Genomic DNA, 24,193 nt, shown 5'->3' with positions numbered 1-24,193 from the left:
GAGACTTCTCATCGGTTTCGCAATCATCATCATCATCAATTCATCAGTATATGAGAAGAAACCAGTCTCAAAGGTTCGAAAAGAGACGTCTCACCTCCATACAAAAAAAACGGTCTCAAAAGGGGTCTCACATTCACTTTTTTTTTTACCCGGGTTATGTCATTTTATGCTTCAAATGTCTATTGACTGAGCATTAATAACACATTAAGCATAACAAATTATTACTCCAATAAATTAACTTCTGGCTGCAGAGAGTGTCAAAATTAAAAAGCAATATGCCTATATACCTCGTCCATTCCACACACATAAAATGACTGCATATATTTGTACACAAATTGAACTTAATCAATTCACATTCCCTCAGCGTTTAGTACACGTTAATGAAATGATCCGCCCATTTATGTCAAATTTTATTACAATATTGATTCTTCTCCGTTGAATTAATTCGCTATTAATACCAAACGAATCGTCTAATAAAATTCAACATTTTTTCTGTTCGTAAAAGAAGTGTCATAATGCCATGGTCAAGTCACAATATAAATAAAAGAATTGCTTGAAGATCGTAGACCATATAATTACATCAATTTAAATTGCCTGATATACATATCATTTGCATTGATTTAATTTTGTTTTTGAATAGTAATGAGTTCGATCGGATTGCTCTCCAATAAAAAAGATATGAAAAGGAAAAGAGGAAGGTGAAGTAAAACGGTTAGATCGCATTTTTCACATCGCATTACAATAGACGCATGATATCACAAACACAATGCCGAGCGATTATTTTAAATTTCAATTTAGTGATCGTATTGAATTACACGGAAATTCTTTAGTGATATAGTGTTGCATTCAGATGTCCGGCAGATCAACAAAAGTGGAAAACTGAAATGGAGACTTCCTTAAAAAATATTTAATTTGAATTTAATATCTTGCCGTGTTTAATTCTCGAACCACTTGATTTCTTCCAAACTTCTTTCTGATTTTTCGAGCCTAAAATAAAGGCTGAAAGATATGGTCGAACAAACCCCCATTGTTAAGTAATAATATTGGCGCACTGGAGGGTGAAGCAAGATTAAAAGGATTTTCAAAACCAAAAATCAGTTCAAAACATTTTCTGAGTCGTTAGGATGTCGTTTAGAATAACATTTTGATATTTTTGAAAAATTCATCATTCCACATTGACCCACTTCACGATTTTTCGGGGAAGAGAGCTGACAACAACAACCTCCAATGCAATTTCCAACTTTTCTTCCCTCATCGAACAATTAACTATATCATCGGTGTGATTTACTTTCTTTTCTCCCCTCAAAATTGCGTTTTCTCACTTCGTTCAGGCTCGTGAAAAATGCAGCACTTTCTCTCCAGTGGTGAGAAAAAAGAACTTTTTTTCACTGGACCTGTCACTTTGTTTATGTTTTCAAAAATGGTATCGTGAATTCGTGTTTTTTTCATGTTTTGGGCCATAAGTTTCAGAATTTTTCTCGTAATTTAAAGCTTCGACAGGAAAAGTTGTTTTGGGCAATTTCGCGAGTTGCAGGCCGAACGAAGTGTCCATAACAAATACGTAAATAACTCTTGCTTCATGGAAAAAAAACAGGAGATCACACATAGGAAAAACCGACGGTGGGGCTGAACAACTTTATTTATGCAACTCGAGATCATAATCTTCGAAAAATACGAACTTTAGATCCCTCTGGCCTCGTGTCATAATTAATAAATTACACATCTAGAGCCTAATAAATCTTGATCGTGAGCCTAATAAAGTTCTTCGCACCGAGATTCATACAACGTTTTATGCCACAGAGGCATCGAAAGTTTGCAAATTTTGCATATTATGATGCTGGGTGGCATAAATAACTAATTACTTAAGTTACGGGAATTTGATGTCCCCAACGTTCGCAGAATATTTTTTTTTCGAATTTTCAAACATATCTTGACTTTATATGAAGTTCACAAAATCACAAATAACTCTAACGGTAGTTACGCCCTGAAGTGATGTTGCATCGATTATTATCATAACAGCTATTGTCCATTGTTTATTTATGGCCTTTTAGTCGACATCAGATGAACATTTCACCTTTTCCTCCATTCCATTTAACACATGCAGAGGCAGAAAATACTCCCACCCGTTCACTGCTAAAAAATAGACGTCTCAATTGTAAAAATTTATTGATTTGTTTTCTTGGTTCACTACTTTACAATTGGAATCTGTAAAATGTGGTAAATGTTACTAATTTTACGCACCTACCCACACAACACTGATGATAAGATAAACAATGATTTGCCTTATTGAGCGATCTCCAAAATCATAATCCTTTCATACTTCGGGTAATTAATTTTCGTTACATAAATTTCGCGATTTCAAATAAAAAAACCATTTTATTGTCCATCCAAAATCCAACAAACAATCGGATTAACCGCCAAATATCAATTAATTAAAATTCGATTCCAAACCGATAACCATACATCATGTTGCCCGTTGTTGGGTATTGAATATCACAACACACGCGATGTAAATGACCAAGTAGAAGAATTAGTGTTTTGTTTCAGCTCACATTAGAAGCCGTTTTATCAACGAAAAAAATCTTGATTTTCAAGTAAGATAAGAGATAAAATTGGATGATTTGCAGCCGTTAATATGGGTCTTCCAAAATGATATGGAAATTGATTTCCTGCGAAATATTTTTGAACAAAACCGAACGTAAACAATGGGATTTAATTTATATTATATGGAGGTAGGTGTATAGATCATTATACACTGTATAGTATGAGTATGAAATGTGTATTTCGGAATTTGAATATGTTACGTTATACATATATGTATATATGTCATCCTGCATGTTATATCTTTGGCTATGCCATCGTAGTCCCATCTCTCTTATTATATATAGTCTAGCAGCGAAATGGTTTTTGTTTGAATACAAAATTTCGGAGAAAGAAGATATCCTCTCGAGGCTAACAAATATTTTTGTTGTTGTCTTGCTTTTCATGTACGCACTAGTGCGTAAAAGTGACGTTTGGAAAAATGAGGATGTCCTCCTGTACATCAAATCTTGTGCCTTAGCTGGAATTTTGCGCATATGATCGGCTTCGCCTCGAGTTAACAATTTTGACAAGTATTGAAAAATAATTCCGTTTAGGCACCTGTTATGAAAATAGCTATTATTTTGGGAGCTTTAAAGATTTGTTTACAATTAGAGAGAGATTGTAAAGTGGTGGCTAATCAACGCTCTGAGCTTCAGTCCAATTAATTCCACACAAGCTTTATATCACACTTTAAATGATACGAGCATAGTTCTTCGTTGTATTGACAAAATGATTTTAAGAGGAATGGACCCTTTGCAAAATTGTAGCCTACATTTGGGCGGAAAAATATTCGTTTTTTGATGATTTATCTTTACCTTTTATTGAAAAAGTAAAACCATTAAAGCACGCAAAAAAGTTTTACTTTTAAAGGAAAAATTGGTTTGTGAGTCATAACTTAACCCATTTGTAGAAACAGGGCTGGATTATCGTTTCCAGCGCCATGGGCCAAGTGATAATTTAGCGCCAATACCAAAATTTAAATTTTTGACGGAAATCTATTGTGTTTTTGTATTCCCTCAAATTGGTTCATGATCAGGCCTCACATGCAACATTAAGCCACCTTATTAAGGAATTTAGTAGGATTTCGAGCTAAAGTAAGGAGAAAATTAGGAATTTTGAAGTTCTAATTGATAATGATGATAAATAAGGGAAAAATTAGCTTTCGATGTAAAATTTTCAAACAAACAAATGAAAAATGTTAACTTGAAAGAAAATCACAAATTTCTAAACAGTAAAAACGCCTAATTGTACGATCCATTCGGACGATAATAATTTCGTAATGAAGTGAAGTACAACCAATTGACAAATTTATTGGTTACTAAACTTAGAATAACCGAGGAGCATATAGAAGGGCGACCACTTAACATTTTTTAAATTCTAACTTAGTCATTTTCGTTGCTTTTCCATGCTATTCGATTTTTCTATGGGCTAAAATAATTTTTTCGACTTTTTCTTATAAAATATTTTTTTTGGTGAGAATGTAGCGTCAAAAATGCCTATCATCAGACAGAGTGTTTTTGATTGTTGAGGTTGAGGACGAGTCATCTCAGTGTAAAGAATTAGGCTGCATCTGTGTGGAGGACAAGTATGCTTTCGAGAATAATTTTGCAGTTGAGCCTTTCTTGGAAGGATGAAACCAACCTTTAATGCCGAAATGCATTGTTTTTCACTGAAAAATTTAGGTGAAAACTCAATTGTCCTCGAAAACTTTCTCAGTTCGCGGTTTGAGTTTCTTTGGATTGGACTGCTTTGCAACGCAAATCTGTATTTTTTGGCCAAGTGTAACGTCAAACATAGGGACAGCTGGCAAATAGAGTGATATTTTGAATGAAAATTTTCGTCCCAATTTTTTTACAGTGTCATAAATTTGTTTGCTACACTCACGGTGCGGTTGAACAACTTTTTTTTGACAAGTTCGTAAACATTGGGTTTCTCGTCGGGAAATTGTTTTTGGGAACCAAACAAAACTTTTTTGTTCTGGCTCAAAATCGGCTGCTTGTGCATGTTCGAGAAAAGTGATAAAAACGACGTTTCTCCATACATTTTCCTTGTGTTGCTGAAAGTGACGAAAAAAAATTGTTGCGTACAAACGCTTTCTTTTTATCGATAGACAACATCATTTTAAACAAAAAATTGTTCTACGGCATGCCTCCAAAAGTCGTAGTTTTTTTTATATCACTAATTCTGTCTGCAATTTTTGTAGAATTCGGTACTTCATTTGAGCGATATAGAAAAACAATTTCCCGACGAGAAACCCAATGTTTACGAACTTGTCAAAAAAAAGTTGTTCAGCCGCACCGTGCACTGTTCACTTTCAGTTCTCATCCTTGGAAGTACGTTTGCAAAGTACATACTTTGACACCAAATGATGGTTCTGACTGTTTTATTTTTCTTCAAATGTTACTCGAATATTTTCGAAAGTTTACTTGTTTTCCTCATAAATGTTGGCTGGGCGTTTTACACAACAACGATTCATCTCAACATATATAGCTTCACGTCGAAACAATACTTTGCGGAGGACATAATTTAGATGGATTTGAATGTTAACATTAGGCTCTGTGGTCAGAACTTCTACCATATACATTTTGATTGCGAGTTTGTGACAGACTGACCAAAATTTCGATTATACTCAGGAAGAACCCAATCTTTTCTCACATTTGAGCCTTACGAATTTGTACACAAAAGTACAATTTTCTGTCATCATGATTAAAATTCCAGCGCCACTTTTTTCCAGCGCCAGTGGGCCGGGCCCCCCCAAGCCCATATGGTTAATCCGGCTCTGTGTAGAAACCTTTGCAAAGCACATAATTTTACACGTTTGCAAAGGTTTCTCCAAGTGGGATAAGGTATCACCCATAAGCCAATTTTTCCTTTAAAAGTAACAAATTTTTGCGTGCTTTAATGGTTTTACTTTTTCAAAAAAAAGGTTTTGGTTTTGGAGAAATCATCAAAAAACGAATATTTTTCTGCCCAAATGTAGGCTAAAAAGTTGCAAAGGGTCCATCGTCCTTAAGAGGCATCATAACTTAGCTGAAATTATAGCTTACATTTGGGCGTTACGTAGTGTATTTTCGATGATAACTTCGTATGCGCGTCCTTCCCTGATTGGTACGGTCAATACCTATCTAATAAAGCTAAAACAGACGACATATGTTCAAATGTGGCCGACCTACAAGCTAAAACTGCTTGCCGCCCTGTGCCTGTTTCACACCAAGGGGTCTAACTCACGAGTCGGTCATCCGATTTCCATAAACTTTTTTTTGTCGATCGGTATTGTAAATACCTTTTATTTGACGTATCACTGACAAGTGTAGTGCTTAAATGTCTGGAGATATCGTCAAAAAACACTTAGGCACTTATTGGGCCCCAGCTCCGGAGAGGTCGATCCGAAATCACCCATCTTCGAACTTAGCCTGTCTTTTGACATTACCAAACGAGGGAAAAAAGAATTTTAGAAATCGGATGTGTTTTACTCAAGTTAGAGAACAGACAGACAGACAGACAGACAGACAGACAGACAGACAGACAGACATACAGACAGACGGATTTTTTTTCTTCACTAATTTGGCATCTCTAGACAACCACAATAGGTTTCCCCTTACTCAGGGAGTCCAATTCGACGTGTTACAAACGTATGCGTAAACCTATAAGACCCCAGTACTTCGTACGAGTCTAATAATGGGATCATCGTTTTGTGTCAAGAAGTTTTTACTTTCAGTAACAGTGATAAATGTTTGTGGTGATGTATTTAGTGTGCTACGAAAAAACTCAAAATTTGAGCCAATTTTTATGAAGTATTGCGTTTTCTCGAAATAGGTTACACCATCACGCACATTTATTATTTTTACTCTGAGTCAACACATTTTGACAATCCCACCCTTTCCAGAAAGGACGCGCATACGAAGTTATCATCGAAAATATATGATTTTTGCTCACAAATTTAGGCTACAATTTAGCGATGTATTGATTCCTCATCGATGCTTTGCTGAAAAGCGTACATTTGGGCGTTTTTTAAATACTGGATTTTAGTTTACTTTTGAAAATGAAAATGAATTTTGGTGTAAAGATACAAGCACGGAATTTTGAAAACCGACACATTTTCTGTTCATGTGTTTCACTTGAGTTTCTGATTTCTCCTCTCCATATAAAAATACATGCAAAATTCACAAAAAACCAATAAACCACAAAACAGAAAATGTGTCGGTTTTCAAAATTCCGAGTGTATCATTTAAACCAGAATTCATTTTCAATAATGTAAGACCACAATAAAGACCACAATAACGACCACGAATATGAAAACTTTCAGAAGAAAATAGATTTGGTTGTTGTAGTTGTAGTGTTGTAGTTGTCGTACATTTTTCGAAAAGGATTCTGATGAAAAGATATCACCAAAAATGAAATACGAAACACGCTTATGTAGGCTACAATTTTAGCTAAGCACCTATGACTCTTAAGTTTCTAATCGATAAGCAAACCGAAATGACGTTATGACATTAGGGAGGAATGTTTGAAAATATGTGACGGTTCTAACAAACGTTCAATTGGATCCTCTTTTCGTGACAATGGAAGAAAATAAGAGAAAATTCTATTAAATAACGTGACATCATTTGTTTATGGCACGGCACCCAAGGTAAGATAAATATTTTACATAAAGCCTTGCCAGTAAAAGACAATATTAATTCGAAAGATTGAGTCTATTTTCTTCTGTGAATAGTTATTGTTTCATGAGTGTTTTGCCTTATTTAATCATCCAGACGCCTTTTTTAAAACAGACAAATGTAAATTTAACTTCGTATCTGCAACTTTTTCGCGAAGTGTGTTATTCTCGAACGTCGTTTGAAATACAAACAATTGAATTTTAATGAGTTAATCAGAAAAGCTTACGAATTGTAGCTGAATAAAATTCGAATTTTTATGATACCTAGACTAGATACATAACTCATTTTGGGGGTTTTGTTGAATAATATTACAATCGATTACTAATCGGCCCGTGTCTGGAAAATTAAAGTGTGTCTCATAATTGAGGTATACCGACCAGTAATTCAATTCAAATTATTCCAAGACATTTATTTACCCAAAATTTCGAAAAAAAATTACCAGAAATATCAGAAGAACTTGTATCTTCACGAGATCATTTTCAGCGACAAGAAAACCGAATTTTACAACAGTGACCAGACTATGTGCACTTTCAGTATGTAGACTAGCGCGGCAACGTGTATAATATAAAGCATACTCTCATGGGTTTCTGATTATTCGGGAAACCAGTTCAAAAATGAATTAAAATCGATTTTTTGAATAATTTCCACTAAATGCCCAAAGATATTTTGGCTGCAGACAATCGGTTTGTATAGTAAATTGATTCTGAATTCTCCATTTCTAGAAAACATGAAAATTATACGCAATGCCGACATAAGTGGTGCCATAACTATGTTCGGTTTGTGGGCTAATGATTATCTGTAGCTTGTTCTTCACGCAATCTTGTCTAATATGATCCTTAGTCGACAGATAAAATGCAAATTATTCTCGTCTGTAAATTATACCACACCATTCCAATCACAGTTGGAATGGAAAAGAGAAGACAATTTTTTCAAATTTTAAACTATTTAACGGCCTTGACTGTTGTTTGATGATGATTGTCTTGTGGTCCAACCTTTAAAAAAGTATATACGAAAACCAATGAGATTTATTATTTTCATCATCAAAATGGCAAAGTATATAAATTGAGCATCGCATGTGGTTAAACAAATCAGTTCACGTTTAGTGCTCAAACGCTTCAAAGTAAACATATCTTTAGTAAAAATGAAATTGGTAAGTGGAACAAAAATCTGTGCTAAAATCAAAAGCAGTGCAAAAATATTAGTCTAACTGTGGTTTCCATATCTCGATAGTTGGTCTGCTGTATGTTATTGGTCGCTTCCACGCAAGCATTCAGCTTTGCGCGTGAACGTGATGCTAATGCCAGGATTTTACGATCTGACAACGATATCTACCCAGACGGCAGTTATCAGTACGGATACGAAGCTGATAATGGAATCGAAGTCGAAGAGTCAGGAGTTGCCGGTGTATCAGTTTCCGGTTCAGCCAAATGGGTCGATAACGATGGAACACCCATCGAATTGACCTACACTGCTGACGAAAATGGATATCATCCACAAGGCGCTCATCTTCCCGTAGCTCCTCCAATTCCAGATTATATCTTGAGAGCTTTAGCTTACATTGAATCGCACCCAAACAAAAACGATCCTTACGCTTATGTGCACCAACCTGATCCAGTCTATGAGACAAAGGTTTACACACCGAAACCAGTCAAATCCACCTATCAAGCATTTGCCAAACCACAAGTCTACAGATCACCATTCGCTACAACTAGCAGGCCACAAACATACCGGCAATCTATTGCTAATCGGGGACGATACCATTTCTAAATAAGTTGTTTGTGTAATTGAGTGAAGAAAGACATTTAGTCAAAATATACGAGATACGTGAGAAAAAATAGTGAATTTCATTCAGTGTCTGACTGGAAAGTAAAAAAAAATGATTGAAGAGTTCTCCTGCTTCTGGTATATCTACTTGTTATTTACTGGTAAAAAGAACAATATTCACTAAATATAAATTTTATCGACTGGTTCTAGGGCTGAAAAATTCCGATTAAAATTATATTTAGCAGACATACGAACATCAGTGAGATAGATTTCGGGAATTCACTAAATTTCTTAAATTAATTGGAATCCGTTTGAATTTTCAAGGAAAGTTATGACTCTCAAATGAAAATTTCCAAAGAATGGACGTAAATATCATATAATCCAAAAATTCTTTATAACCTATCTAAGCTACTGGCTGTGCTGTTTGAACAGCATTTTTTTTGCCAAAAAAAAAAAATAGAATGAATTTGCATGCAAGACTCTATTTATTTCAACGATTTCAATGGTAATGTGGAAAACCAAACAAAAAACAAAATTTAGAATTTTATTTATCGAATGCAACAATATTCTTATTTCCTAGATTGAAAGGGCTCATGTTGGTTTATTAATTACGTCGTAAAATCACAAAACATCACTTTTAATTGTACCAGGCCCGGACCTGGTCTTTTTCATAAATTTCCTATATTGACGGATATTCCGAATTTAATTTGTGCCTCTACTAAATTTAGTAAGTCCCGCTAATAACGTAGTTCTGTCAAAAAAGTGATCCTTTATTTATTTTCTGAACTTGTTGTAAATTTGATCTGAGTGAACCGGTCATGCAACACTAATGCACGAGGCGAAGGCCTTATTTTCTATTTGAATATTCTACGACGATTTCTGCAATCAACATATTTTATGGGCGGAAACGAATTTGTTCCACGGTTTTTTATGCTCTATCGTCTCAGGCAAGTTGTCCACCACTAAAATTCATGCTAATGAATGATTTTTTAAGGCTTTGAAAATTTACCATGAGCGGACTGCGGGGTATAAGGGCGAACAACTAAAACTTTTGGGGGATAGATAGAGCGAAGTTTGCGGCCCGAGCGAAGCGAGGGTCGTAATTCTCACGAGTCGCGGTATCCTATTACAACAAAAAAACGTAATTATTTGTATCCATTTTCTCATGAAACGTACACACATTTAAACTGAAATATTTCCGCTAAAGCGTAGTTTTTAAGAATACCGCCGACATTTTAGTATTTCCATAAAAAAAATTTTTGTCAAGAAAGATGTTCCATTTTGGCAAATTTTAAGTTTTCGTCTTCACAAAAACTTCCATACAAATTTTTTTTTTTCAAGAAACATGCTCCATTTTGGCAAATTTTAAGTTTTCGTCTTCACAAAAATTTCCATAGAAATTTTTTTTTTCAAGAAACATGCTCCATTTTGGCAAATTTTAGGTTTTCGTCTTCACAAAAATTTCCATACAAAATTTTTTTTTAAGAAACATGCTCCATTTTGGCAAATTTTAAGTTTTCGTCTTCACAAAAATTTCCATACAAAAATTTTTTTTTGTCAAGAAACGTGCTCCATTTTGGCAAATTTAAATTTCGTCTTCACTAAAATTTCCATACAAAAATTTTTTTTGTCAAGAAACGTGCTCCATTTTGGCAAATTTAAATTTCGTCTTCACTAAAATAATAATCCAGAACAAATAATATCATTTAAAATTTATTTTTTTAAAAACAATCTTGACGATATCATCGTCCAGTACTTAATAGCAGAGATTTTTACGATGTGTAAATGGCACCCAAGAGGCACTTTTTGCACGACGGACAAATAGCAGCGGCCTTCAATAAACCTATATTCGTAGCAAAAAATTCAGTTTCTGTTCATTTTGTGAAGTCAAGTAAATGAGGTTTTCACCTACTGCGAAGTAGGTGGAAAGCAACATTTTCAAGGCCAACGATAACTCGGCTCAAGAAAATTTCGAGCTGAACATGAATTTTGATTAAGGGGCCATAAATTACGCACGCGGTGGACGTGTCATTTTTGACCCCCCCCCCCGTTTCGCACGCGTTTTTCATATAAAAATGTCTAATTTCTGACCCCCCCCTTAGGTAAGTTGGTAATTTGTGAATGGCCCCTAAGTTTATTTCGTTCCCATCGCTCCAGCCTGTTTGAAGACCAAAAACAAGTTGAAAACACTCAAAAATGCTGGTCTCCTGGAGCGACATTTTACATCGACTAACTTTATGGCTTGCAACAGAATTTATCTGGGGTTTTTTATACGTGGAACGAAAGAGGGTAAGTCCAGCTACAAAACCCTATAGTCACTTCCGCGGATAAATTCTGTTGCAAGCCAGTAGGACTGTCCAATGACCATATTTTGAGTCATAAATCCAGAACGGGTGGCGGCCCATACCGATGATTATACTCTTTATGAAAGTCTGTCAAAGGCCTATATTCCTACAACATTTCAACTTTTATAAACGTGTCTATCTCGAGCTATCACCAAAAAACTGTTTCCACCACCCCTTGACATGCTATCACTTTTCACGTGTTTACCCCGAAAATGGGAAACTAACAGTAAAACTAAAAGATACCTATTTCTTAGAATTGAAAGACGAGCTATAGCTAGCCTGGATCGCCGAACCATTGTTTTCAAATTGATTCAAGTTTTGCCGATATCACTCTTAAGTTCAAAATTTTGATCGTATGGTTACGAACATTTTTTCGAGAATGCGAAAATGTCGATTTGGTTGTAATTTTTTGGTAATGTATGGTGATTTGTGTCAAGTTACAAATTCTTAAAATTACGAATGTTTTGAGAATCGTCGCCCTGGTATCAAGCACGTGCCCTAGAGCCGTTTTTAATTACCTTGAAGATTTTTAGATCGTTCGCGTATAACAGGTATAAGTGGAAGATGAGAAAACTGTCGTAGCGTCATCCATAAACAATAAGAACAAAAGGGGTCCGAGATGGCTACCTTGAAGAAAGCCAGATGTCACATTAAACATTTGAGATGTTCAACCAGCTATCAATCCTTAATCTAATAATGTGTGGATTACACCTATCGTGCCTAGAAAATCATTAATCACAAAGCTTTTCTAAAAAAAAAAACATCAAAAGTTTCATTACTGAGTTGAGAAAATTAATTTACGTTTGGACATTGTTATTAGGGAGAATACGATTTTCACTTCAAATTTTCTAGTTGTCACCTTATTATATTACAATAACTGAAAATCGCAATCTCTATATTCTGTCTGCTATTAGTTTGTCTTCTTAACTTGAGAAATTTTTCAAAGCCGTGGCGAAAAATAAAATAGTATTCAAAATGCAACCATTATAATCAGCATTCATTGTAATATCGATTCGACACAAAATAATTGATGTTTTAGTTATAAAATGATTATGAGTTTGAAGACACTTTTACAATTTTGTAAATAAAAACATCTGGAAAAAATTGCACGCGCACCTGATTTTAACATACCATGAACTGTGCATGTCATCCTTCAATTAAAAATTGTAATCAAATGAATGTCTAATTAAAATAATTCAAGTGACATAAAAATTCCATGTTGTTTGAAGTATAAAAGGCAGTATTGCACTACCAATGATACACAGTTTATTAAACCAGTAACAATGAAGATAATATTGTGCATCGCTCTCGCTGTAGTCGTACTACAGGTATAATTCAATGGATTTTTGATATAAATAAATTCATTAAAAATTTAACAAAAACCGAACAGATCACCAACGTTTATGGGCAAGACCAAGATAGTTCACAAGGGTCAAAAGGACAAACGAAACATCAGGGACAACGTCCGGAGCATTCATATTCCCAAGGACCACCCCCACATGCTAAAAATAATCAAGAGCAACGGTCACAGAATCGAAGTTCACAAGAACAAGCATCATCTCAACAAGGTTCTCAGGGACAACAACAGTCACAAGACCCATCTAAATAGCGTCAAAATCCCCAGTGACAACATCCTTAAGTGATGTTAAATAAATACAATTAAATACAACTGTTGTGAGATTCCCAACAACAACGATTACTTTCACTACTAAGCAATTTTGTTCACCCCTTTCTTCACGATGTGAGAAAGCAACAGGTAATAATTATTAATATAATTACAATCACCACTTGCCAAATTTATAGCCTACATTTGTGCTCGATGACCTGGGTATGACAAAATTCAAAATATGTGTAAATTTTCGTAGAATATTAAGTTTTCTCTGATTATCTCTGACTTATGTTCCACAAACATTTCTATTTTTTACTGAAAGCCAACTTATTCCAAAAAGGAAATAATGTTTTCTTCCCGGTATCCAGATCCGATTTCCCGATTTTTCCCGGTATCCTCTAAAATTCGACGAAATTTCCCAGTAGTAATATTAGGTTTTTCCGCGGTACAAATGTTGGGATGTCCCGGTAAAGAAAATTTACTTTACTAGTGAGGTAATGTGGCCTTTCCCTCACTAGTAAAGACCCTTTCCCTCGCTCGTAAAGTAAAACGCCATACTTTACACGTGAAATAATTTTATATCTCGTATCACGATGAGTAAAAGTACCGGCTGAAGCCCTCGGATACTTTTACTCATCTGGATACGGTTCACTCAGTCGTTTATTGTACGATTTAGACGTAAAATTTCACGACTTCGATGTACATACTACGTAGGAGATGTAGTATTTGCGACTCACACGTAAATCGTGATCGAATCAGACGTACATTGACATTTTCCGTTTTTTCCGTGCATCATTTCATCATAATTTTTCGATGATGTTTTCTTTATATAATCCGAGCGGAGCGGACGAAAAATTTATGAATGAAGCCTTTCGGATAAATGAAATGTACTAATCAAGAGAAATAGCGCGAGCGGAGCGATCGATTTAAATGGATTCGTAAATTGTCCAGACATTTGAATTCTGTTCATTTGAAATGACGCGAGTACATAGGAAAGAGTATATTGACTAAAGCTACTTAAGTATTTCAACGTTTCCGAAGTGAAGAAAATTGATTACCGACGTTTTAAAATCTGAAATCGCGAGCGAAGCGGGCAATGACAAACCTTTTTTCATTTTCCTAAAAAGGATCGCGATTCGCTTCCCGCTGTGTACTCAACAACCCAAATGTTATCAACTAATCATCTTAATTCCTGATCGTTTACCACTCATTTCGTTGTTTTTACGATTTTCTAGTTTTTCAATTTCTGTTTTTAGAAAGGGGCTTATAGGATTACGATGCCGTGTGTAATTGATGGAATTCGAAGCAGACGGTAAGGGCAAAGTGTTTGCCTATGTTCATAGATGACGAATCTGCAATAAAAATTTTGTCTGTCCGTCTGTCCGTCTGTCACGTCGATATCTTGAGTAAATCAAACCCGATTTCAAAAATTTTTTTCCCTGAAAGATAGTCGAAATAGTGAGGCTAAGTTCGAAGATAGGCATATTCGGGTCGGCCCTTCGTGAGTTAGGGCCACCTAAGTGATTTAAAGTCTTTTGGTGATATTTATGGCAAAATAAACGATGGAAATGTAAATGACACGGCAAATGATAGATATTGTCAATACCAATCCAGGAAAAAAAAGTTTTTTAAAATCGGGTGAGTGGACCGTGAGTTAGGGCCTTAGAAGTGAAATGCTACTAGGGCCCTATGTGTATTTTACATAGAACTCGAGTAAATTTCATTCGTTTTTCGTAATTTTTGTTTGATTTGGAAGGTAATCGAATGCCGAATAGAATGTTGTTGAAAAAAAATTAAATTTGGGTCCTTGGCCTAAGGCCGCTACTAGGGCCCTATGTGTATTTCACATGTAACTCGAGTAAATTTCATCCGTTTTTCGTAATTTTTGTTTCATTTGGAAGGTAATCAAAGGCCGAATAGAATGTTGTTGAAAAAAAATTAAATTTGGGTCCTTGGACTAAGGCCACTACTAGGGCCCTATGTGTATTTTACATATAACTCGAGCAAATTTCATCCGTTTTTCGTAATTTTTGTTTCATTTGGGAGGTAATCAAAGGCCGAATAGAATGTAGTTGAAAAAAATTTAAATTTGGGTCCTCGGACTGAGGCCGATACTAGGGCTCTACGTGTATTTTACATATCTCTTCTTCTTCTTCTTTTTCAGCCTGTTTCTATCCACTGCTGGATGTAGGCCTCTCCATTTTCTTTCCATTTCGTACGATCCATTGCCATTTGCTGCCAGTTTGTACCTGCAATATTCTTAATTCCGTTTGTCCATCTCTCTGGTGGTCTACCTATAGCTCGTCTTTTATATGGTCGCCAGTTCATGATCTTTTTGGTCCAACGTTCGTCTGTCCTTCTTGCAATATGTCCCGCCCAGCTCCATTTCAGAGATGCTATTCTTTCCATGACATCAACGACCCTGGTTTGTTGTCGAATCCATTGATTCGTCATTCTGTCTCTGAGTGTTATTCCAAGCATACTCCGTTCCATGGCTCTTTGTGTCACTCCCAATTTATCTTCGGATGCTTTCGTTAAAGTTAACGTTTCCGCTCCATAAGTGAGCACTGGAAGGACACAAGTGTCGAAAACTTTGCGTTTCAGACTATTATTCATTCTGCTTTTGAAAATTAGTCTGAGTTTTCCGAACGCTGCCCATGCAAGACCAATCCTACGTCTTATTTCTGCAGTTTGGTTGTCCAGACCTAACTTCAGTTTATGTCCTAGATATACATAGCTGTCGACTCGTTCAATGACAGTGTCACCAATTTTGATTTCTCTATCGTCCCCGATGTTGGTCATGATTTTTGTTTTCGATAAGTTCATCTTGAGGCCAACTTTGCTCGCCTCTTCACTTAACTGTTGTAGCATAAGCTGAGCCTGACCTAGATTCGCTGCTATCGGTACAATGTCATCAGCGAAGCGGAGATTGCTCAGGTACTCTCCATTTATATTTATTCCCATTTTACTCCAGTTTAACTTCCTAAAAATACTCTGCAGAATCGCCGTGAATAATTTCGGTGAAATAGTGTCACCCTGCCTTACACCTCGGCCGATTCTGAATTTCTCCGTGCTCTTATGAAGTTTTATACATGAAGTAGCATTTTTGTACACATATCGAATTGTGTTGGAGTACCTTGAGTCTACTCTACATTCGTCTAATGCGTCCAATATCGACCATGTTTCCACTGAATCGAAAGCTTTTTCGAAGTCTATGAATAGCAAGACTATGTCGATGTTGTATTCACGACACTTCTCAATAAGCGTTCTCATCACCTGCAAATGGTCGTTTGTGCTGAAACCAGATCTGAAAGCAGCTTGTTCAACAGGTTGGTAGAAGTCGAACTTGTTAGTGTTCCTCTTCGTAATGATTTTCATAAACAACTTGTAGAGTGTTGACAATAGGCTTATGGGTCGGTAATTTTCCAGCTTTGTTATGTCTCCTTTTTTATGCAGCAATGTAATTACCGCATTTTCCCAGGCTTCTGGTACTTCTTCCCATTGGAGACATTGATTAAACAAAGCCGTGATTGCCTTTAATAATGAGTCTCCACCTAGTTTAATGGCTTCCACTTGAACACCATCTTCTCCGGGAGACTTTTTGTTTTTCATCTCGGCTACTGCAGCTTTGACTTCATCAACAGTTATGTCGGGCATATCCTCCGATCCCACGTTTCTTATTATTGGTCTATCTTCGGTTTCTTCCGTTGGGCTCTGTCTTGCTGAAGAAAACAAATTCTCATAAAATTCTGTTGCAATGTTTAATATCGCATTTCGATCCGTTTGGATCGTTCCTGTTTTGTCTCGTAATTTGAAGATTTCTTTTTTGGCGTTTGTCATTTTTCTCCGTAGGACTTTCATATTGCAGTTAGCTTCAATTATGTTTTGAGCCAATTGGACATTATATTTTCTTTCATCTGATCTCCTTGCTTTGTTGATACTTTTAGACAGGTTCCGGTATTCCACCGAATCTCGTCCTCCGTTTTTTACCAACTCTGCTCTGCTTGCGATCAGGTCTAATGTTTCTCTGCTTAGTTTTGATTCTTTCCCTTGGACGGATTTGCATTTGGATTTCATGAAACCCATTATTGTATCGACGATTTTGGTATTCAATTCGTCCAATGTTTCACATTGATTGTTGACGTTATCTAATTCGGCAGTCATTTTCGTAGCAAATTCTTCATTTTGTGTGTAAAGCCGTTGTACGTCAATCCTTTCACTTTTCTGAACTAGTTGTGATCTTTGAAATCTGGTATTTAACGTGACTCTTGCACGAACCATTCGGTGATCACTACCGGTTGAAAAATTGTTTAGGACCGTAACGTTCTTAACGGTTGACTTACAGCCAGTTATGATGTAATCGATCTCATTTTTATATTTTACATATAACTCGAGCAAATTTCATCCGTTTTTCGTAATTTTTGTTTCATTTGGAAGGTAATCAAAGGCCGAATAGAATGTAGTTGAAAAAAATTTTAAATTTGGGTCCTCGGACTGAGGCCGATACTAGGCCCTTCAAAAAAATAAAATTTTAGGGCGATTTGAAATTTTTGTTTCATTTGAAAGGAACGTCGTACGGGGCTTCGTAATTGCGCTATGCGCAATTTGTAAGATGTACATATTACATAATAATTTTACTTTAACTACATTAACCGGCGCAATAGGCTAACGGTCAAAGTAGGGTGACAGACGCACTAGGGTCACGTACGCAATAGATATACGGGTTTGTACGGGGCTCAGTCGCAGCAAACGCTCCGACTGTTCTGATGGCTCGTTTTTTTAGATAATTTGTCAATTTTCTGGTCATTACCCGATGTCCGTTTCCATTTTTCTAGTAATTTTGGATTTTTGCCAATTCCTGATTTCTGGTCACTTGCGGAACTCTAGTCATTTTCTGATCTCTAGTCATTTCCCGATTTCAGTCCGTTTCCATATTTGTAGTCATTTCCCGATTTCTAGTTATTTCCCGATTTCTAGACATTTCCCGATTTCTAGACATTTCCCGATTTCTGGTCATTTCCTGATTTTTGGTTATTTCCTGACCTGGTCATTTCCCATTTCTTGTCATTTGCCTGTTTCTATTTTTCCATATTTCTTCCCGTTAGGCCAGGTAGATTTCCCGGTATCCAGTTTTTCGGCAAAAAAGTTTCCCGGTATCCTGGATACCAAGGATACACATTATTTGCACACGCGTAAAGAGTACAAAATTATCATCGAAAAACGAATGTTTTCGCGCACAAATGTAGGCAATGAAATTGGCAAGTGGTGATTGCTCTTAATCAAAATTAAAAAATTAAATGAAAATCATCAAAAGACAAATATTCCAGTAATCATTAGAAAAATCAACTTTAGTTAAAATTCCGTTTTATCATAAGCAGAAGCAAATCTGGGTAGTACTTCTAGAAACCAGACAATGACGTACGCCCGTACTAGGTATGAAGCGAACATGAGTTCTGAGGATGATAGGATTAAAGCTTTGTCATTTTGCAAACAATAACATCAGAAAAATCCGAAAACATTTGCGTGCGTACTAAATTTTTAATTAGCATACACATGCCATTCTGTAATTCAAAATTTTCAAGAAATATCCAAGTAAAATAATTCAAGTTGAATAAACAATAACGAAAATTAAATGTTCTTCTGAGTATAAAAGGGAGTGGAATCTACAAATGAGGCACAGTTTACAAAACAAGTAATTAAAAATGAAACTTATATTGTGCGTCGCTCTCGCCGTAGTTTTACTACAGGTAATGCTGAGCTAAAATAGTTCGATGGATTTTGATAAGTAATAAATGCAAATTTTAACCAAAACTAAACAGGTCACCAACGTTAATGGACAAGGTCAACGACCATGTTCGCGGGGACAACGACCACCATACCCACCACAGGGTCAATTCCCACAACAGGGACAATTCCCACAACAGGGACAATTCCCACAACAGGGACAATTCCCACAACAGGGACAATTCCCACAACAGGGACAATTCCCACAACAGGGTCAATTCCCACAACAGGGTCAATTCCCACAACAAGGTCAATTGCCACCACAAGGACAATTTCCACCACAAGGACAATTTCCACCACAAGGACAATTCCCACCACAAGGACAATTTCCACCACAGGGTCAATTCCCACCACAAGGACAATTCCCACCACAAGGACAATTCCCACAACAAGGTTAAGCTCGACTAGTTTATCCTCAATAATAATAAAGACAACATTTATTTACTATAATCACAGTTTTTTCTGGTAATCTCTCTCCTTTTTCGTCTTTTCCATAATATGAGCAGCGGCTGACTTTTTACAGGTAGTAGCAAAAGAAGTTATTTATAGTAATACTACATATAACTTCTTTGGGAGGCAAACATATTAACAAAATACAAGTATCGACTCCGTTTCTTCTTTTCATCTGGTTACTTAAGTATTGTGCTAAATCTTTTACTGAATATAACATTTTACGGAAAAGCATAGTAATTGCTGTCGTTGGCATATTCAATTAAATAATAGGGAAGGCTACATATTCCAAAAAATAAAGACAGATATTCGTTGGAACAATACATTGACTATTCACAATTCTAATTTCCCGCGCAAAAATTCAAATATTCCAACAAAAAATTTCTGAAGTCGCACCATCCATTTTGAGCCGTGGTGAGTACAGTCACTGAACATATTTTTTTTTGGATTGAAGTAGTGACAGCTCAAACAGTGATGAAGTGTATGTTATGAAAAAATTAAAGTAAAATTTCAAATAAACATTTAAAATAAATGGACAGCAAAGTGTGAATTAATAGAACAATCTAGCAAAGTAACGAAAATTCGTAAAAGATCAACCATTTCAGTGATTAATAATTCAAATTTCCATTTATTGATTTTTATACAATATAGTTTTCCTGGTGTAATTTGGGAGGGGGCGTAATATACTGTACACTCCAGCAATCATCGCTAAATATTACCCCAAAATATTAACCAGACTTTTCATAAATAAAAAGTTAATTCCTTCAAAAAAATGTTCCTAATGTATTTTGTCAGCGAACATACCAATTGGAGGCTTCAAATAAATTACCAAAGTTTTTCTGTTGCGGTATATTGATTAAGTCAGTAGTCCCTAATTAATGTTCGTTCGTAGAGTGCTCGTCACTTATATACATAAAATGTTGGTTAGCTATGTTAAAAGGATATTACGGTGTCCTTTTCCATTTCATCTAGAGATGCTCTTTACGAATATATATTTTAACCATTTTACTCACGTACCACCGAGTACCTACAATGACGACCCGCTATGAATGGATCAAATTAAAAAGCTTGGGAAAAATGGTTATTCAACAATTTCGAGACACATAATTTAACATAACATAATATACCATGCTATGTACCGGGAGGCTAATATGATTTATGACTTTTCCATTCGTCTCTATTCCTAAACTTCAATTTGTATCAATCGTCAAAAATGTGAAGATGTTGTCGTCTTTCAAATAAACTTTAAAATGACGTAATTGCAACAGAATAGAATGATAGAGCGAACTGTTCAGGGATTAGACCTTGTTTATGTGTGTTGTGCAAACTAAAACTACATCATTGATAAAAATCCTTTGTGTCCTGTCAGCAAAATGTCTCTGATTATCACGAAGAATTGTAACAAACTAAGCTTCGATTTGAATTTTTTTTGAATCTTATTGGTATTAGGAAGGAAATTATTAATCACTGAAAGATCTTATTCATTTGGTGTATTTAGAATTCCATCATCATTTAAATTCGTATCATTAGATAATACGACATAAGTGTAAAAATCTATTGAATGTTCAATGTTGCGTGGTAAGTAATTTTTTTATGAATTTATCGAAGAGATTTGACTAGATTTTAAATTATTAAATTATTTTTCTCTTCTCGCTGGACAAAGAAACGAGACTATACTTAACCTTCCACTGACGGCATACACATTGCTAGTCTTCTTATGTAATTATTGGATCTGTTACTTCTTTTGTTCCAAATATTTTCGATAGACTGGACTGGACAAGGACGCATTTTAATATAAACGACTACATTTTACTTATCACTGTCAATAACATATGATAGAAGAGTATCTTGAAAATCTAGTAATGTAAGGATGGAGGTGAAACGCTTTTTCCAATAACTCACTGAATTGTCTATTCAACTTGTTGTCGTTGCAATGCCTAACTAATTCTCGAAACACTAGGAACATTTGGACCTGTTATCTCCATACCCTCTTCTTTTCTCTACAAGGAAGACGTCAGGAAATCGGTTAATATTGGTTCGTTGTCAAGCAATAAGAAGACCACATTCCATCAGTAATTTCGAATAGACTTTCGTTTTCTTCACATTTTCGACTTATCCGATGAACAAATGTTTCGAACCCTGAGAAATATTTACTCGTCACATCGAGCTTTTAGCCTTTCTGCCATCAAAAGCGAATAGAGTAAGGATTTTGCTCTCGCATTTTTTCGGTCTTCACCAGTCAGTAATAGATTGTAATATGTTATTTTTACATGTTTGCACACATACATTGGTACGTAATACCCCCTAAAAACCAGTGCTTCCACCTACGTAATAAACACATACTAAAAGAGCTAACCTTAATCTATTGCAATATAATAATTTGATCTGTTACTCCATTTGATCAAAAAGAACTGTCTCATATTTGATAGAAAATCTGTCACTTCTTCCATAACACATTGCTATATAAAAAGACATTAGCCACAGCATATCGCTTATTTTAGTGGTCGATGACCAGTTCTAAAAGGGTAGCATCAGTGTCAATAAATCTACACATTTAACCTCTTGTCGACAACTCACGATGTTCTTGGAAATATCGCGAAAAATAATTAGGTAACCGAATTGAGACTACTAATATCAAGGCGATCTGCGATCGTATCTCGTTTTTAAACGACTGGGATTCATTTTGCAAATTCGACAAATGCGGCATTCCTACGTCGATCAAAAAAATGAATTGGTAGATACTTGGTTGTGTTTAGAGGATTGTTATCACGATTTACGTTTTTCGTAATTTGAATGATTAATAAACTTAACTTTTACTTTTTATGGTGAATATTTTCAAGTACATTTTTACGACTGTTTTTTTATACATATTTTACCGTATCATAACCTCTGTTGAATCAGAACGTTACTACACACAGTTCATATTGTGCTAAAAGTAGATTGCATTTCATTCGTCGTAAAAACCAGCCATTATGTTTTTATAAGGGTAATTACATAATTAATGCACACTTCGCTCACAATGGCCTTGATAAGGCCAACGAGAAAAGTTCAAACTTTCTCAATGTTCGAGAAGATAAAATCGTTCGCTGGAACTTCTTAATTGTTCCAAAATAAACAATTCATCAAACGGTGTTCCCTCTCACAGTATGTTTATTGAACGCTTAATATTTTCATTAGAAATCGTTCCAGCTTCCCTCGTGTTGCAAAGCAGACTTTCGATAGACTGAGTGACAAAAACGCCATAAAACACTACGTATGAATGAATAAGCTTTTCCAATCTTGTTCTGCGTTAAAGGTGCAGTATCGATAGTATGTTTACCTGCTGTGGAACAATGGAAAATTATACCGTGTACATAACGTATGCTTCTTTCATTTGTTGTATTTCCCTCTATCACCGATAATGTCATTTTGAGTACAAAAGCTTAGCGACGACATAAAATCGATAAATCGGAATAATTTGATTATAATTTCTCTGTCGCATGAATCATGACAATGTATTGCCGCTGTATATTCATAAATAACGCAGCTCTACACACATATATATCTTATCGACCACGTTTATATTTCACCTAACATTTTGTACTCTCAAGGATTCAAAAGGTTGCGTAAGATTATGCGTTACACGTAGCTTTCAACACAAACAAATGTGTTTTCTATTTTATATAGCAGCGCTTGGTATTTGCCAATATTACAGCAAATATATATGGTGCTGGTTCTATATCGATACGCGAATTTTACATTTCCTACAATCCTACATACAAAAGCGGATTTAATTTGTTAACCAGAATGAAAATCAAAATTTCATTATCGTTGGACGGATATTAGAAATTTCTGATTTAACAATTTAATTTGGCTAGACGTAAATATTGAATTTTCCTCCGAGTTTTCGTTTTAAAAGGTATATGGAGATATATGGCATTTCATTACGGTTTTATGTAGGAACCGAACCAATTATAGAAAATAGTTATTTATACCACCGATAGGTAAATCCTTTTTTTAGGCACTAGATGTGTAGATTGACATTCGAAGCCGCAGGCCAAGTGTGTATTTATCACCAAGTTGCATAAAACGATTTTCTCAATAATGGCAACGAAAGTTGTACCTTTCGTCACAGAGTTGATTTTTCGGCACACTATGTGTATTGATTGTATCAAGGTTCTGAAAGAACTTTGTATTGTATAGCCTGTGGCTTCGAGTAGCAGTTGTTACTCAGTAGCATAAAATAGTATTTTTCGTACCAAGACAGGAAATGACGATTTTTTTAGCACCAGCGCAAGCGAAGCGAGTAAAGAAAATTAGGACGTGTGCTGAAAAAATCCATTTCCTGTCGAGGTATGAACAACATTTTGAGTGTTTCGAGCCTAAAAAGCATTTATCAACGTTTAACCCTATAAATTCATTTCTTTTTAAAAAATTTTTTTGGGATGCAAAATCTTGTGAAAGATGCCTACAGGATGCAGCAAAGATGCAAAGGGATGCAAGCTGGGACAACAAGTATCCCAGTCGGTCTCATCGGGTTAACTCAGCAATGGCAACGAAACTTTTACTTTTCGTCACTGAGTTGAGAAAAGTAAAATTTTCGTTGCCAATACAGACAAAAACGTTGTATGCAAACCATGGATGATTTTTTTAGACCCTAGACGTATATTGTCACAGTCGTTCTGTAATCCAGCGCTTAAAAAAAGCATTTATCATTCGGTTCGTTAAATAATTACTTTGTCGATATTCTTACAGTCGACGTTAGTGAAATTAAGACTTTGCTTCATCTTTCGGTTGGTTTCGGTTGGTTCACTCATACAATAAAAGTAGTTACCACTGCCACGGACTTGCGTGTAATTATAGTTAAAATTACGTGAATGAAGAGTGTTTTTACAATAAACGAAGCCAAACTTCAAGCAATCTTTGTAATTAAGCAACAATTGAGCATAGCCATTATCGAGATGACAATGACTTTTAACCTGTCACAGACGGCAAGCATACTAACAGTTTTACTATTCAAT

At 35.5% G+C, this 24,193-nt stretch overlaps 3 protein-coding genes and 1 long non-coding RNA gene across 6 annotated transcripts in view; all 4 read left to right on the top strand.

The window, feature by feature from the left end:
- The first annotated feature begins 8,234 nt into the window (after window positions 1–8,234).
- LOC119072379 (pupal cuticle protein Edg-78E-like) lies at window positions 8,235–9,076 on the top strand. Its single transcript, XM_037177579.1, has 2 exons — window positions 8,235–8,391; window positions 8,472–9,076. Exons 1-2 carry the CDS (start codon window positions 8,383–8,385, stop codon window positions 9,006–9,008), a joined length of 546 nt encoding a protein of 181 aa, XP_037033474.1. The 5' UTR covers window positions 8,235–8,382; the 3' UTR covers window positions 9,009–9,076.
- Window positions 9,077–12,538: 3,462 nt separating this feature from the next.
- LOC119072377 lies at window positions 12,539–13,063 on the top strand. Its single transcript, XR_005086853.1, has 2 exons — window positions 12,539–12,678; window positions 12,741–13,063. It is a non-coding gene; the product is annotated as an uncharacterized LOC119072377 (long non-coding RNA).
- A 5,487-nt stretch (window positions 13,064–18,550) lies between these two features.
- On the top strand, window positions 18,551–19,188 carry LOC119072376 (calcium-binding protein P-like). The gene is made up of 2 exons (XM_037177578.1): window positions 18,551–18,706; window positions 18,779–19,188. Exons 1-2 carry the CDS (start codon window positions 18,662–18,664, stop codon window positions 19,139–19,141), a joined length of 408 nt encoding a protein of 135 aa, XP_037033473.1. The 5' UTR covers window positions 18,551–18,661; the 3' UTR covers window positions 19,142–19,188.
- A 447-nt stretch (window positions 19,189–19,635) lies between these two features.
- LOC119072373 (protein Fe65 homolog) overlaps window positions 19,636–24,193 on the top strand; it is a 77,697-nt gene continuing 73,139 nt past the window's right edge. For all 3 annotated transcript variants that reach the window (XM_037177575.1, XM_037177573.1, XM_037177569.1), the window contains exons 1-2: window positions 19,636–19,764; window positions 20,692–20,771. The gene's annotated coding sequence lies outside the window, so the exon portion shown is untranslated. The remainder of the gene's footprint in view (window positions 19,765–20,691; window positions 20,772–24,193) is intronic.

The sequence above is a fragment of the Bradysia coprophila genome, assembly GCF_014529535.1.
Source record: "Bradysia coprophila strain Holo2 chromosome IV unlocalized genomic scaffold, BU_Bcop_v1 contig_81, whole genome shotgun sequence".
Lineage (NCBI taxonomy): Eukaryota > Metazoa > Arthropoda > Insecta > Diptera > Sciaridae > Bradysia > Bradysia coprophila.
The sequence above is the reverse complement of the archived record's forward strand: the minus strand, read 5'-3'. Positions and strand labels throughout refer to the sequence as shown.